The sequence below is a fragment of the Microcaecilia unicolor genome, chromosome 10 (assembly GCF_901765095.1).
Source record: "Microcaecilia unicolor chromosome 10, aMicUni1.1, whole genome shotgun sequence".
Classification (NCBI taxonomy): domain Eukaryota; kingdom Metazoa; phylum Chordata; class Amphibia; order Gymnophiona; family Siphonopidae; genus Microcaecilia; species Microcaecilia unicolor.
In genome coordinates, this window is record NC_044040.1 from 37,531,886 (window position 1) to 37,544,989 (window position 13,104).

Genomic DNA, 13,104 nt, shown 5'->3' on the forward strand with positions numbered 1-13,104 from the left:
GTTTATTCTACAAACTTTGCAGATATGCACATACTTCATGTGTTAATATTTACAACTGCCACCATGATTTCTGCTGGTTTACCCCTAGTATTTTATAAAGACACATAAGTACCTATGTAAAACAGGTTAAAAATAGGTGTCTATCACGCTTATTTTCGAAAGAGAAGGACGCCCATCTTTCGACACAAATCGGGAGATGGGCGTCCTTCTTGCAAGGCCGTCCAAATCGGCATAATTGAAAGCCGATTTTTTTTTACACCCTCAACTGCTTTCCGTCGCGGGGACGACCAAAGTTCATGGGGGCATATCAGCAGGGTAGTGAAGGCGGGACTGGGGCGTGATTAGGAGATTGTCGTCCTTGGCCGATAATAGAAAAAAGAAGGGCGTCCCTGACAAGCACTTGCCAACTTTACTTGGTCCATTTTTTTTCACAACCAAGCCTCAAAAAGGTGCCCGAACTGACCAGATGATCACCGAAGGGAATCGGGGATGACCTCCCCTTACTTCCCCAGTGGTCACTAACCCCCTCCCACCATAAAAAAACAAGTTAAAATACTTTTTTGCCAGCCTCAAATGCCATACTCAGGTCCATCGCAGCAGCATACAGGTCCCTGGAGCAGTTGTAGTGGGTGCAGTGCACTTTAGTCAGGCGGATCTGGGGGGGGTTTGGGGGGCTCAGCACCCAAGGCAAGGGAGCTATGCACCTGGGCGCAATTTCTGAAGTCCACTGTAGTGCTCCCTAGGGTGCCTGGTTGGTGTCCTGGCATATGAGGGGGACCAGTGCACTACAAATGCTGGCTCCTCTCATGACCAAAGGGCTTGGATTTGGACGTTTTTGAGATAGACGTCTTTGGTTTCCATTATCGCCGAAAACTGAGGATGACCATCTCTAAGGTCAACCTAAATGTCAAGATTTGGGCGTCCCCGACCGTATTATTGAAATGAAAGATGGACGTCCATCTTGTTTTGATAATACGCGTTGCCCCGCCCCTTCACGGCACCGTCCTTAGAGTTGGGTGCCCTTAGAGATGGTCATCCACGTTCAAAAATGCCCCTCCAAGTGGCTTTAAAACTGTAAAACCCTTCACCATTCGGGTTTTCAAGATTTCCAGAATGAAAATGCATGAGATCTATTTGCACACAATGGAAGCAATACGTGCAAATCAATTTTATGATTATCGATGATAATCTTAAAAATTCGATTGGCAGACATGAAGCCTTGCACTCTTTGGGATCTGCTAGGTACGTGTGACCTAGATTGGCCACTGTTGGAAACAGGATACTGGGCTAGATGGACCATTGGTTCTGACCTAGTATGGCTATTCTTATGTTCCTTACTCTCACCAGTTACCACTTTGGGGGTAATTTTCTAAAGTCATTTGCAAGCGTAAGTGGCAATATATATGTGTACAACGGCTCTTATAAACTTGTGCCAAGCACGAAAGTATGAACAATGGCATGCACATATGCTGTATTTCTTCAGAGATTGCCAGATCAGTGCAGTGCATGTGGAGTCAAAAAGTATGCATGTAGATTATAAAATACCTTAATTTACACACATATTTGAGAAATCTACATTTATAAACACAAATAGGAACCTAAGGTAAAATTATGTATAATCATACCTGATAATTTTCTTTCCATTAATCATAGCTGATCAATCCATAGACTGGTGGGTTGTGTCCATCTACCAGCAGGTGGAGATAGAGAGCAAACTTTTGCCTCCCTATATGTGGTCATGTGCTGCCGGAAACTCCTCAGTATGTCGATATCAAAGCTCCATCCGCAGGACTCAGCACTTAGAGAATTACACCCACGAAGGGACACTCTGCCCAGCTCACCACCGCCGAAACGGGGGAGGGGAATTAACCCAGCTCATCCCCACACAAGTGGGGGAGGGGAATCCGTCCAGCTCATCCCCGCGGAGCGGGGGAGGGACACCACACCCGCCGATGCGGGGGGATCTGGCTTATCCTGCAACCGCAACCGCGGGAGGAGCTGACTGACCCTAACACCGGCGAAGCGGGAGGGGTACAAAGCTGCCCTACAGCCGCACGAAGCGGGAGGGAGTGCCGGCAGAATTTATGTCTCAATCCAGCCCCGTAAAACGGAGGGGAGAGGAATGCAGCAGCTCACTGTAACACAAACTCGTCTCAACTCTTGAAGAATCCAAGTGAAAGAAGAACTTGAACACGAAGTCCTCCTGAAGTAACTGAAGGCTAAACTTGAACCTAAAATTCAACCAGAATATAACAGTACAGATATCTGGGAGGGGCTATGGATTGATCAGCTATGATTAATGGAAAGAAAATTATCAGGTATGATTATACATAATTTTACCTTCCATATCATCAAGCTGATCAATCCATAGACTGGTGGGATGTACCGAAGCAGTACTCACCCAGGGCGGGACATAGAAATCCCTGACCTCAACACTGAAGCTCCAAACCGGGCCTCCGCCCGTGCAGCTACAGTCAAACGGTAATGCTTGGAGAATGTATGAGCCGAAGCCCACGTTGCCGCCTTGCATATCTCTTCCAAGGAGACGGATCCGGCCTCTGCCATCGAGGCCGCCTGAGCTCTCGTGGAGTGAGCCTTCAGCTGGATAGGCGGCACCTTCCCCGCGGCCACATAAGCCGCTGCAATGGCTTCCTTGACCCATCTTGCCACTGTAGGCTTAGCAGCCTGCAGACCCTTACGAGGACCTGCAAACAGGACAAACAGATGATCCGATTTCCGGAAATCATTGGTCACTTCCAAGTATCTGATGATGACTCGTCTCACATCCAGATATTCAAGAGCGGAGTACTCCTCTGGGTAGTCCTCCCTACGAAAGGAAGGGAGACACTGTGCGAATAGTCACTCCTGCCTCAGTGAACTGCAGAAAAGGCTCTCGACATGAGAGCGCCTGGAGCTCGGAAACTCTTCTGGCTGAAGTGATAGCCACCAAAAAGACTGCTTTCAACGTCAGGTCTTTCAGAGATGCCCTCGACAAGGGTTCGAAAGGCGGCTTCTGCAATGCTCTTAGCACCAGGTTGAGATTCCACGCAGGCACCACTGAGTGCAGAGGAGGGCGCAGGTGATTAACTCCCTTGAGAAAGCGCACCACATCTGGCTGCGAAGCCAGGGAAGCACCCTTCAGGCGGCCCCTGAAGCAAGCCAGAGCCGCTACCTGGACTTTAAGGGAACTGAGCGACAGGCCTTTCTCCAGACCTTCTTGCAGGAACGCCAACACTGAAGAAATTGGAGCAGTGAAGGGAGAAAGTGAGCCTGCTTCACACCATGCTGCAAAGATACGCCAAACCCTGGCGTAAGCAGTAGAAGTAGAGCGCTTCCTCGCTCTCAGCATAGTGGCGATGACCTTGTCTGAGAAGCCCTTCTTCCTCAGACGCTGCCGCTCAATAGCCAGGCCGTAAGACCAAAGGGAGAGGGATCCTCCATCACCACGGGACCCTGATGTAACAGGCCCTGCTCCACTGACAGCCGCAGAGGATCGTCGACTGAGAGCCTGAACAAGTCCGCATACCAGGGACGTCTGGGCCAATCCGGACCCACCAGGATTACCCTGCCGGGATGCTTTGCCACCCGGTCTAGCACCCTGCCCAACATGGGCCAGGGCGGGAACACATAGAGGAGCTCTTGTGTCGGCCACTGTTGGAGAAGAGCATCTACTCCCAGGGATCGAGGGTCCCGTCCTCTGCTGAAAAAGCGCGGCACTTGGCCATTGGCCGATGACGCCATCAGATCTAGGCTCGGCTGGCCCCAGCGCTTCGTGATGTCCAAGAACGCCTGAGCAGATAGTTGCCACTCTCCGGGCTCCAAGGTATGGCGACTGAGAAAGTCCGCCTTGACATTCATGACTCCGGCAATGTGGGCCGCTGAAAGCTGCTCCAGGTTCGCTTCCGCCCACTGGCAAAGACTCATAGCCTCCTGGCTAGAGGGGCGCTCTTGGTACCTCCCTGGCGGTTGATATAGGCCACAGCCGTGGCATTGTCCGACAGGACCCGTACAGGCTTCAACACCAGTACCGGGATGAACTCGAATAACACCAACCGAATGGCTCTGAGTTCCAGGAGGTTGATAGACCACTTGCCTCTGCAGGAGACTAGAGCCCCTGCGCTGTCCTTCCCAAGCAGTGGGCTCCCCAGCCCATCAAAGAGGCGTCTGTCGTGACGACAATCCACTCTGGGGTCACCAGAGGCAATCCTGCAGACAACTTGTCTGTCTGCGTCCACCAGCTCAGCGCCTTGCGCACTGCTGGGTCCACGGGAAGGCGCACAGCATAATCCTCCGACATCGGAGTCCAGCGCAGCAGCAGAGATAGCTGTAGTGGTCTCATATGAGCCCTGGCCCAGGGCACTACTTCCATCGTGGCCGTCATAGAGCCCAACAGCTGCACGTAGTCCCAAGCCCGAATAGGAGAGGCTACTAGGAACTAGTCCACCTGAGCCTGAAGCTTGACAATCCGATTGTCTGGCAGGAACACTCTGCCCACTTGGGTGTCGAATCGAACTCCCAGATACACCAGGGACTGAGTCGGGCGCAGCTGGCTCTTCTTCCAGTTGATGATCCATCCCAGGGAGCTCAAAAGAGCAACTACCCGGTCCATAGCTTTGCCGCACTCTGCATAAGAGGGGGCTCGGATCAACCAGTCGTCCAGATAAGGATGGACTTGTACTCCTTCCTTTAGCAGGAAGGCCGCTATGACCCCCATTACTTTGGAAAAGGTCCGCGGAGCAGTAGCCAACCCGAAAGGGAGGGCTCTGAACTGGAAGTGTCGTCTCAGGACTGTAAAACGCAGAAAGCGTTGGAGAGGAGGCCAGATGGGAATATGCAGGTACGCTTCCTTGATGTCCAAGGAAGCCAAGAACTCTCCTGCCTTCACTGCCGCTATAACAGAGCGGAGAGTCTCCATGCGAAAGTGCCTCACTTTCCAGGCCCGATTGACCCCTTTGAGGTCGAGGATAGGCCGGACAGAACCTCCTTTCTTTGGAACCACAAAGTAAATGGAGTAACGTCCCTTGCCAAACTGATTTTTTGGCACCGGAACGACCGCACCCAGGCGGATCAGGTTGTCCAAGGTCTGCTGCACTACCACAGCTTGACCGGAGACTTGCAGGGAGAGAGTACAAACCCGTCTCTTAAGGGTTGGCAGAACTCTAGCTTGTAGCCGTCTCTGATGACTTCCAGCACCCACGCGTCTGAAGTTATAGTGGTCCACTCGCCCAGAAACGAGGACACCCGTCCTCCAATCTGCACTGGGGCGTGGACCAAGGCCCCGTCATTGGGTACGAGACCCTGGGGGAGGACCGGAGGGAGCACCTCCGGGACGGCGGTATCTGCGAAAGGAATGCTGCTTGGGGGAGAAATTCCTCTTGAAGGAAGAGGGGGCAGAGGAACCCGACTTGCCCGGGCGGTACCGATGGGCTTCCTGCAACCGTCCTCTGGAGGTATCGGGACGAGTACTAACCCGAGCCCTGACCTCTGGTAATTTCTTGCCCTTAGACGTGCCGAGATCGGTCACGATTTTGTCCAGCTCGACCCCAAAGAGCAGCTTGCCTTTAAAAGGCAATCTAGCCAGGCGGGATTTAGAGGCGTGGTCAGCAGACCAATGTTTCAGCCAAAGCCACCGCCGCGCAGAGACTGTCTGAGCCATGCCTTTAGCTGAGGCTCTCCAGACATCATACAGCAAGGCTGCCAAATAGGCTAAGCCCGATTCCAGGGCCGGCCAATCAGCCCTCAAGGAATGATCCGAGGGGGAAGCCCGCTGCACCATAGTCCGGCACGCCCTGGCCACATAGGAGCCGCAAACTGAGGCCTGCAAACTTAAAGCAGCTGCCTCAAAGGACGACCTTAAGGCCGCCTCCAATCTTCTGTCTTGGGCGTCCTTTAGGGCCGTGCCACCTTCCACCGGCAACGCCGTTTTCTTAGTCACCGCAGTGATTAAAGAATCCACGGTAGGCCACAGATAGGCCTCACGTTCACTCACAGCCAAAGGATAGAGGCGGGACATAGCCCTAGCCACTTTAAGGCTCGTTTCCGGGACATCCCATTGAGCCGCAATTAAGGTGTGCATGGCATCATGCACGTGGAAGGTTCTAGGCGGGCGCTTCGTCCCCAGCATAATGGCAGAGCCAACAGGGGCTGAGGGAGAGACATCCTCCGGAGAGGAAATCTTCAAAGTGTCCATGGCCTGTAACAACAGGTTGGGCAAATCCTCTGGGCTAAAAAGCCGCGCTGCAGAGGGGTCATCCGCTCCATCCGAGCGGGGATCTATCTCCTCCAAGGAATCCGCAAAGGATCGTTGGGAGACCTCAGACACGCTGCCCTCATCTACATCGGAGGAGACAAAAGTCCTCCAAGGCCTGGAAATCAACCCGAGGGCGTTTACCTCTGGGAACCTCAACCTCTTTATCAGAAGAGGGAGCAGGGGCAGCGTTTGCATGAGGAAAGCCTGATGCAGCAGCAAAACAAACTCGGGGGAGAAACCCCCCAGACTGTGCACTTCCGCAGCCTGGGCAACAGCCCTAGACGCACTCTCAACCGGCGCTCGCAATAGCGGGGGAGAGACATGCTGCGCATCCAAAATGGCGTCCGGCGCGAAACTCCGTGAAGGAGCCGCGCGGGAAGAACGGCGCTTAACTTTAGCCGCTTTTGTGCCGTCGCCCAAATTAAGGGCGTTCATGGCATTAATGTCTCCAACCTCAAGGGCGGCCCCGAAGAAGCCGTCCGAGCCGCGTGGCCGGCCAAGATGGCGGAGGCGAGGAGCGGGGGATGGGCGTTTATGGCGGGAAAAAACCGCCACGCCGGAGGAACGACCGGGACATTCATCGGTCACTAAACTATCACCCATCAAGGGCGAATCAGGTTGTAAAACCCCCGCATCCCCTCTAGAAGCGCTCCAGCGATCCGGGGAGCGACCCTTTGCGCCCTCGCCCTCCGACGCCATTGCCACGAGGAGAAGAATCGGGGAACCCCCTGCCCGCTATAAAAAGGTAAAATTACCTGCTTGCCGCTCCGAGCTGTAACGAACTGGTGTCCCAGTGAGTAGCTGCAATGAACGTTTAAAGAAACGTCGAATTAAACGCCTTTAAAGACGTTTAAAATTTTTTTTTTTTTTTTTTTTAAACGGAGCCAGCGGGAGGGGGGAGAAAAGGAGGGGACCTGGCACCACCAGGTTTGCACTTGCTCAAAAGAGCCCTCAACCCCAGGCCTCAACAAAACCTAAGGATTAGGCTTGGAGGCCTAGCCAGAGCTGCTGCTGTGTGTGACCACCACCTGCTGAGATAGAGAACATACTGAGGAGTTTCCGGCAGCACATGACCACATATAGGGAGGCAAAAGTTTGCTCTCTATCTCCACCTGCTGGTAGATGGACACAACCCACCAGTCTATGGATTGATCAGCTTGATGATATGGAATCCTATATAATAATTCTCACCTCCAACATTCTGAGGCTGCCTGGAACCGTGGATCCTTTGGAGGTGGTCTGGAGTTGGAGTAGATAATAGTGACGTCACACAACCCACATCAGATTAGCCAGTAGAAGGGAGAGGGGCGGATCCATGATACAGGGAGCAGCGAATCAGCACAACACGGGGAATGCACAGCAGCAGGAACAGAAGCCTCTCTCACACAGTCACTCTCACATACACTCTCTCAAACATACACACTCAGAGGAAAACCTTGCTAGCGCCCGTTTCCTTTCAAACAGAAAAGGGCCTTTTTTACTAGTTATCTTATAAAGGAACACCAAAATAGACGTCTTCCAGCCCACTTAATCTAGGAACTCTGTTCTAAATGACTCTTTCTATGTTCTTTATAGCCAAACTGGCTGTGCCCATTAACATTTACTATGGGAACACACTTTCTTTAGCCATTTTGGTAACTGAGATTAAATGAACTAGTGTGAAAAAGAGCAGCATTTAACACAAGAAGTGTAAGTCTCAACATCAAGTGACATAAACTGTAACTCATCCTCAATTTCATCACAACAACGCTTTGCTTCTTGGAGCCTACAGTTGGACCTGAACATAAGAATAGCCGTACTGGATCAGACCAATGGTTCATCTAGCCCAGTATCCTGTTTCCAACAGTGGCCAATCTTATTCTTTCTCTGAGGACAGGTAGGACACTAGATTACCAATGGAGCCCCAGAACAGACGCTGCCTAGCGTTCAGAATATCCTTGAAACCTTTGGCAGGCCTGACTGACTGCATATGTGAGCATGCCTTCCCGCCTGCCGACTCTGTGTCCTACTGTTACTACTACTACTACAAATCATTTCTATAGCGCTACCAGTCGTACGCAGCGCTTCACAATTTAACACCTGTTACAGGTGAGTATTTCACTTTATCACCTTATTGTAGAGATAACTGTCAACAAATCACATATCACTATAAAGCAGAATACAACTGATTTTTAGTTATTTGAAGTACCTTGTTCTGGATTTTAAAAGGGTTTTTTTTTTGCTGCTGTTTTAAATGTTAAATTTGGTTGTGTTGATTTGTTATTATTGCACTGCGTGTACTGTATTGCTTTATTTTATAATATTCTTCACTGCCTTGGAGCCTCCAGGGAAATGCATTATATAAAAATGAGAAATAAGAAATAAAAAATAAAATACATACGTTGACAGCCAAGGGGGTTATTGGCGTTCAGCCCAAAGTAGCCAGGCTTGCACGTATCACATCGGATTCCTTCTACATTTTCCTTACACGGGCATGAACCAGCAGCAAGTCCAAGACTCAAGTCTGTATGACTTTGACAAATTCCATTGTGCATTGTACCTTCTGGGTCACAATCACAGGCTATGGAATAAAACAGATAAAGTCAGAAAGAAACACAGATTTTTTTCTTCTATGTAAACTAGACAGAGTCCTTTAACAATAATGCCACTGATATCTAATACATAGGCAGCAAAGAGGGATAAAAAGATGCACTGCATGATAAAATAGATGTAATAATCATAATCATATGGATAGTGATCTATCTAGCAATGCATTGGGTGGTCAGTGTCAAAGTGATTTTATATAGATAAAAGTTGTTTTACCCACATCAATTGCCCTCTCTCAATGAGACTAAAAGTTTGCTCATTGCTTCATCACATGAGAACTTTTCACTCAATTAAGAGGAGGAATTTCAGGTGTCATGGTTTGGTTGGGGGAGGAAAGTACACACACATATATTGGATTTTAAAATATGAATGCTACAAAGATCTACCTGCTGAGAAAGTATGTGCACACATGTATACCTTGTAATTGCAACATTTTAAAGTGAAAGTATATGTGAAGTTTCTCTTTGAAAATGGGTGCTAAGTCCACGGAGTAAAAGGTACCCAAGGTCTTTGTCCCATTGCAGACCATTTGAAAATTCTCACCTCTTTTACAAAAGCCACCCTACCAATTCTCGGTGTGGGAAATGAGAGGAAGCCCATTCAATCCCTATGGGCTTCCTCTCATTTGCCGCATGGCAATTGCTAGCGCAACTTTGTAAAGGAAGCCCACAATGAAGTCAGTATACAAATGTATTTATGAGAACAGCCGTGGTGCCTGCTGCATAAGTGCTTTAATAAAAAAAATCCTGGGGTTTGAATGAATAATTTTGAATGCATAATTTGTTATACATCCAAAACTGAGTCTTAAAACAGAGCAGGATTTGGAATGTTCTGGAGGCGATGCCACTTGAACCATAGGAGCCAACTTTTCACAATTATTGGGGGTGCTAAACCCAATGGAAATAACCCTTTTCGGGACACATACAAGGAATTCTCTCAATATTGGAGGTGCTCAAGCACCCACAGTACCCACAGAGTCGGTTCCTTTGACTTGAACATGGGTTAGATTCTTTATATGGTGCTGAAAAATCAGTGCTGAAAAAAAATGAGCGCTAAGTGCTATTCTTTAAAGGGTGCTCCAAGATGGGCGCCTTTTACAGAATAGCGTTTGGCACGAGGTTTTACACCACTTGAAACCTGGTGTAAATCTTTGTGGCTAAATTAGGTGAGGATTGGCCTTATTCTGTAACACTGCATGCAAATTCCAGGAACGCCCCTGACTCACCCATGGCCACACTCCTTTTCAGACCTGCGCAGAAAAATTTATGTGCGCATCTTTATAGAATAGCAACTATAATGATGCGTGCGTAAAATTTCAATTATTGCCAATAACTGATTGTTAGCACCCAACTACAGGTGCTAATTGGATCATTAAGCAATTAAATTATGCATGCAAATTGGACATCTGTCCAAATTTGCACATGCAATTTTGAGCGCCATATATGGAATTAGGGGATAACTTATATGTCTAAGTGGTGATATTCAGTTGCTAAATATATAAAACAGATAGACAAGTGGGTTGGAGCTGGCATACCATTGAGGAGGAATAGTGAGCCTTGTCCAGCATGCATTTGCATGCTAGCATGCCCCCATTCCAACCCTGACCCAGCGACAAGGGGGCTACTGACTCAAGTTCGGGGGTGGGGGCTGGAGAGCCCTGCCCAACCCATCCCAGGATGCACTAGGCGGAGCTGGGCGCTGCCATTTTCAAGGCAGCACTGCTGGAAGAGGAGGGAGTATACCTCCCTTCTCCAACAAAGGTTCGGGGGGGGGGGGGGCAGGAAAGAGGGTTGCTAGACCACCAGGTTTGGGGAGGGCTGTGATTTGCAGGGCTTTTTTGGGGGAAGGATGTAAGGGGGTTTGGTGGGGACACAGGGCCATGCTGTTTGGGGTCTGGTGGTCCTATGGACCTCCATTCCCTGTGTTTGACAGATCTAGATCTGGGCTTTTGGCCCAGTCCTGTCAAACAAGTGCAGGAGGATTGTGCCTGAGTGCTTGCTCATCCTCCTGTACTTTACCCTATGATCAGAAATAATAGCGTGCATAAATTGGCATGCTATTATCTCTGCTCATAGGGGCGGTAAAGCCCCACGCTGTTCCAGCTCTATTTTTAGGGCTGTTTGGAACAGCGTGGGGCTTTCTATCATCTGGGCACTGGAGAGATAGCAGTAAAGGGGAGGCCAGAACTGTGGACATGATAGGGAAACACATGTAGGAGAAGACTACAAAAATACACTATACACAAGGTGGCAGAAAAGGAATGCCTTATTACTCTTCAAAAGAAAGGAAAATTTCTTGAAAGAAATCCAGCAGGTAGCTGGGGTAACTGTATTAAGCTAGAAATTGTTCTAAAAATGCAAAATTTCAGCCAACGTTGGATTTCATTTACTATGATAACTTCGATACTGTTTTTGTTAATTCCAGTTTGGAGACATCTGCACACATAGCAGTTAATGTTTCCTCGGAGCGTCTCTCTGTGTGGGTTGTGCCTTATGGTGGTACATAATTATTATTTTCTTCAAAGCACGTGAATAGCAAAGGTAGTTGGTGAACAATGTTTTCTGATGGCTTGCAGAACAGTTTGAAACAGCTTAAAGTAGTAGAAAAAAAATACGAAGATCTTACAAATGCATGCGTTGGGGTCAACAATATTTCGTGTTGGTTCCTGGTAATAGAAAGGTTCACACAGCTCACACTGATGCCCCATTGTATGGTGCTCACAGTTTTCACATACTCCACCACTGATACCATTATTAGCCAAATACACTGCCATGTCAAAACGGCATCTTTCAGAATGACCATTGCAATTGCACTCTGAAAGAGATAAAGAGAAAACTTGCACATTAGAAGTCTGATGGTTCTTGTACACAAGCATCCCTTTAGATTCTTTCATCTTGACTTTGTCCATTAAGAAGGTAATTTTATAATAGGTTACTGATGTGTTAAGGGCAAGTGGATGCCTAGTTTGGGCTTATTTTACAAAGATATATAGGTGCCTATGGGGCTCTTTTTCAAAGCACTTAGACTTACAAATTTCCATAGGTTACTATGGAACTTTGTAAGTCTAAGTGCTTTGAAATACACCTCCACGTGTACGCGTAAAAGATACATGATTATGCATATTTTATACAGTGTGCATGCAAATCACAACTCCACCCATGCTTTGCCTAAATTTCACCACAGAACACACCTATGCCAAATGCACACACAAGTAGAATTACGTGTACTGTTATGCATGGGGGTAATTTTATAAGAGAAATTATATACATGATAATGATTTTATGAAATTACATCCTCTGTGGTATTTCTCTCTATTCTTTAGGGAAGTATAATGGGGGTGGGGTGGGGGTGTACGGCTACACCATAACACAGTAGAGATGAAAAGAATCTCCACTGTGTTGTAGTAGATTCTGATATATAATGATTTTTTTTCCCTAAAGCCCCCTTTTCCCACCCAGTCTATTTCAAGACAAAATGCATTTTGTCATAGTTCTGTGTTGTAGGACAGAGTAGCCTATTGCAGGGAAAAGAAGTGGCCGGAGCAATGGGCTATAAGCTTAAGGAGCCAGGGTTCAAATCCTGTTCCTGCCACTTATGCTACTTTTGACCAAGGGCATGGCTAGTCAAGAAATATATTAATATAGTCCAAAAACATTTCACTTAGGGCTGGATATTCAGGCTGCGGGAGTTAGCCCGTATATTCAATGCTAGGCCGTTTCTGGTGACCAGCAGTCAATATCCGTTTTATTTTTAAGCAACCAAGCCGATATTCAGCGCTAGCCTGTTAAGTTCAAACCAGCCCGTATCTCTTAACACCTTCCATTCCCAGCACCTGCCTCTATCCTTCCCCCTTCCTCTCCCAAGTATCTCCCTCATCTCTTTTCCCCTTCCACTGCTGTTGCATTTTCTCATCCCCATCCTTCCTTTGATAAGACATGTTCGGCAGCAGAGTTTGAACTGCCACTACCAGAACTCCTGCCCATCTGTGCTGGCCGTGCTTCATAAGGTGTGGTAGCATGGGTTCCCATTGTTTATTCTGCTCTTCCACCAGGTTAGGATCTTTGTGGCTTCAGGTGTGTTGTATGTGGCTGATTGAGTAGTCCTGTGTGGCCATGCCCATGTATGTTTTTAGGGAATGGTAGTAAAAACAGTTATTTTTAGTACATAGAGGGGCAAAATCGAACGAAAACGTCTATCTCCATGGGCGTTTATCTCCGAGAACGGGTCCGTGAAGGGGCGGACCGAACCGTATTTTTGAAAAAAAATAG

General features: G+C 48.3%; 1 protein-coding gene across 1 annotated transcript in view; it reads right to left on the reverse strand.

The window, feature by feature from the left end:
* Nucleotides 1–13,104, reverse strand: part of LAMB4 (laminin subunit beta 4) — a 304,586-nt gene that overhangs the window by 256,335 nt on the left and 35,147 nt on the right. Inside the window, 2 exon segments of the mRNA XM_030216762.1 lie at nt 8,631–8,810; nt 11,462–11,650. Of these exon segments, the coding sequence (XP_030072622.1) occupies nt 8,631–8,810; nt 11,462–11,650 (369 nt within the window).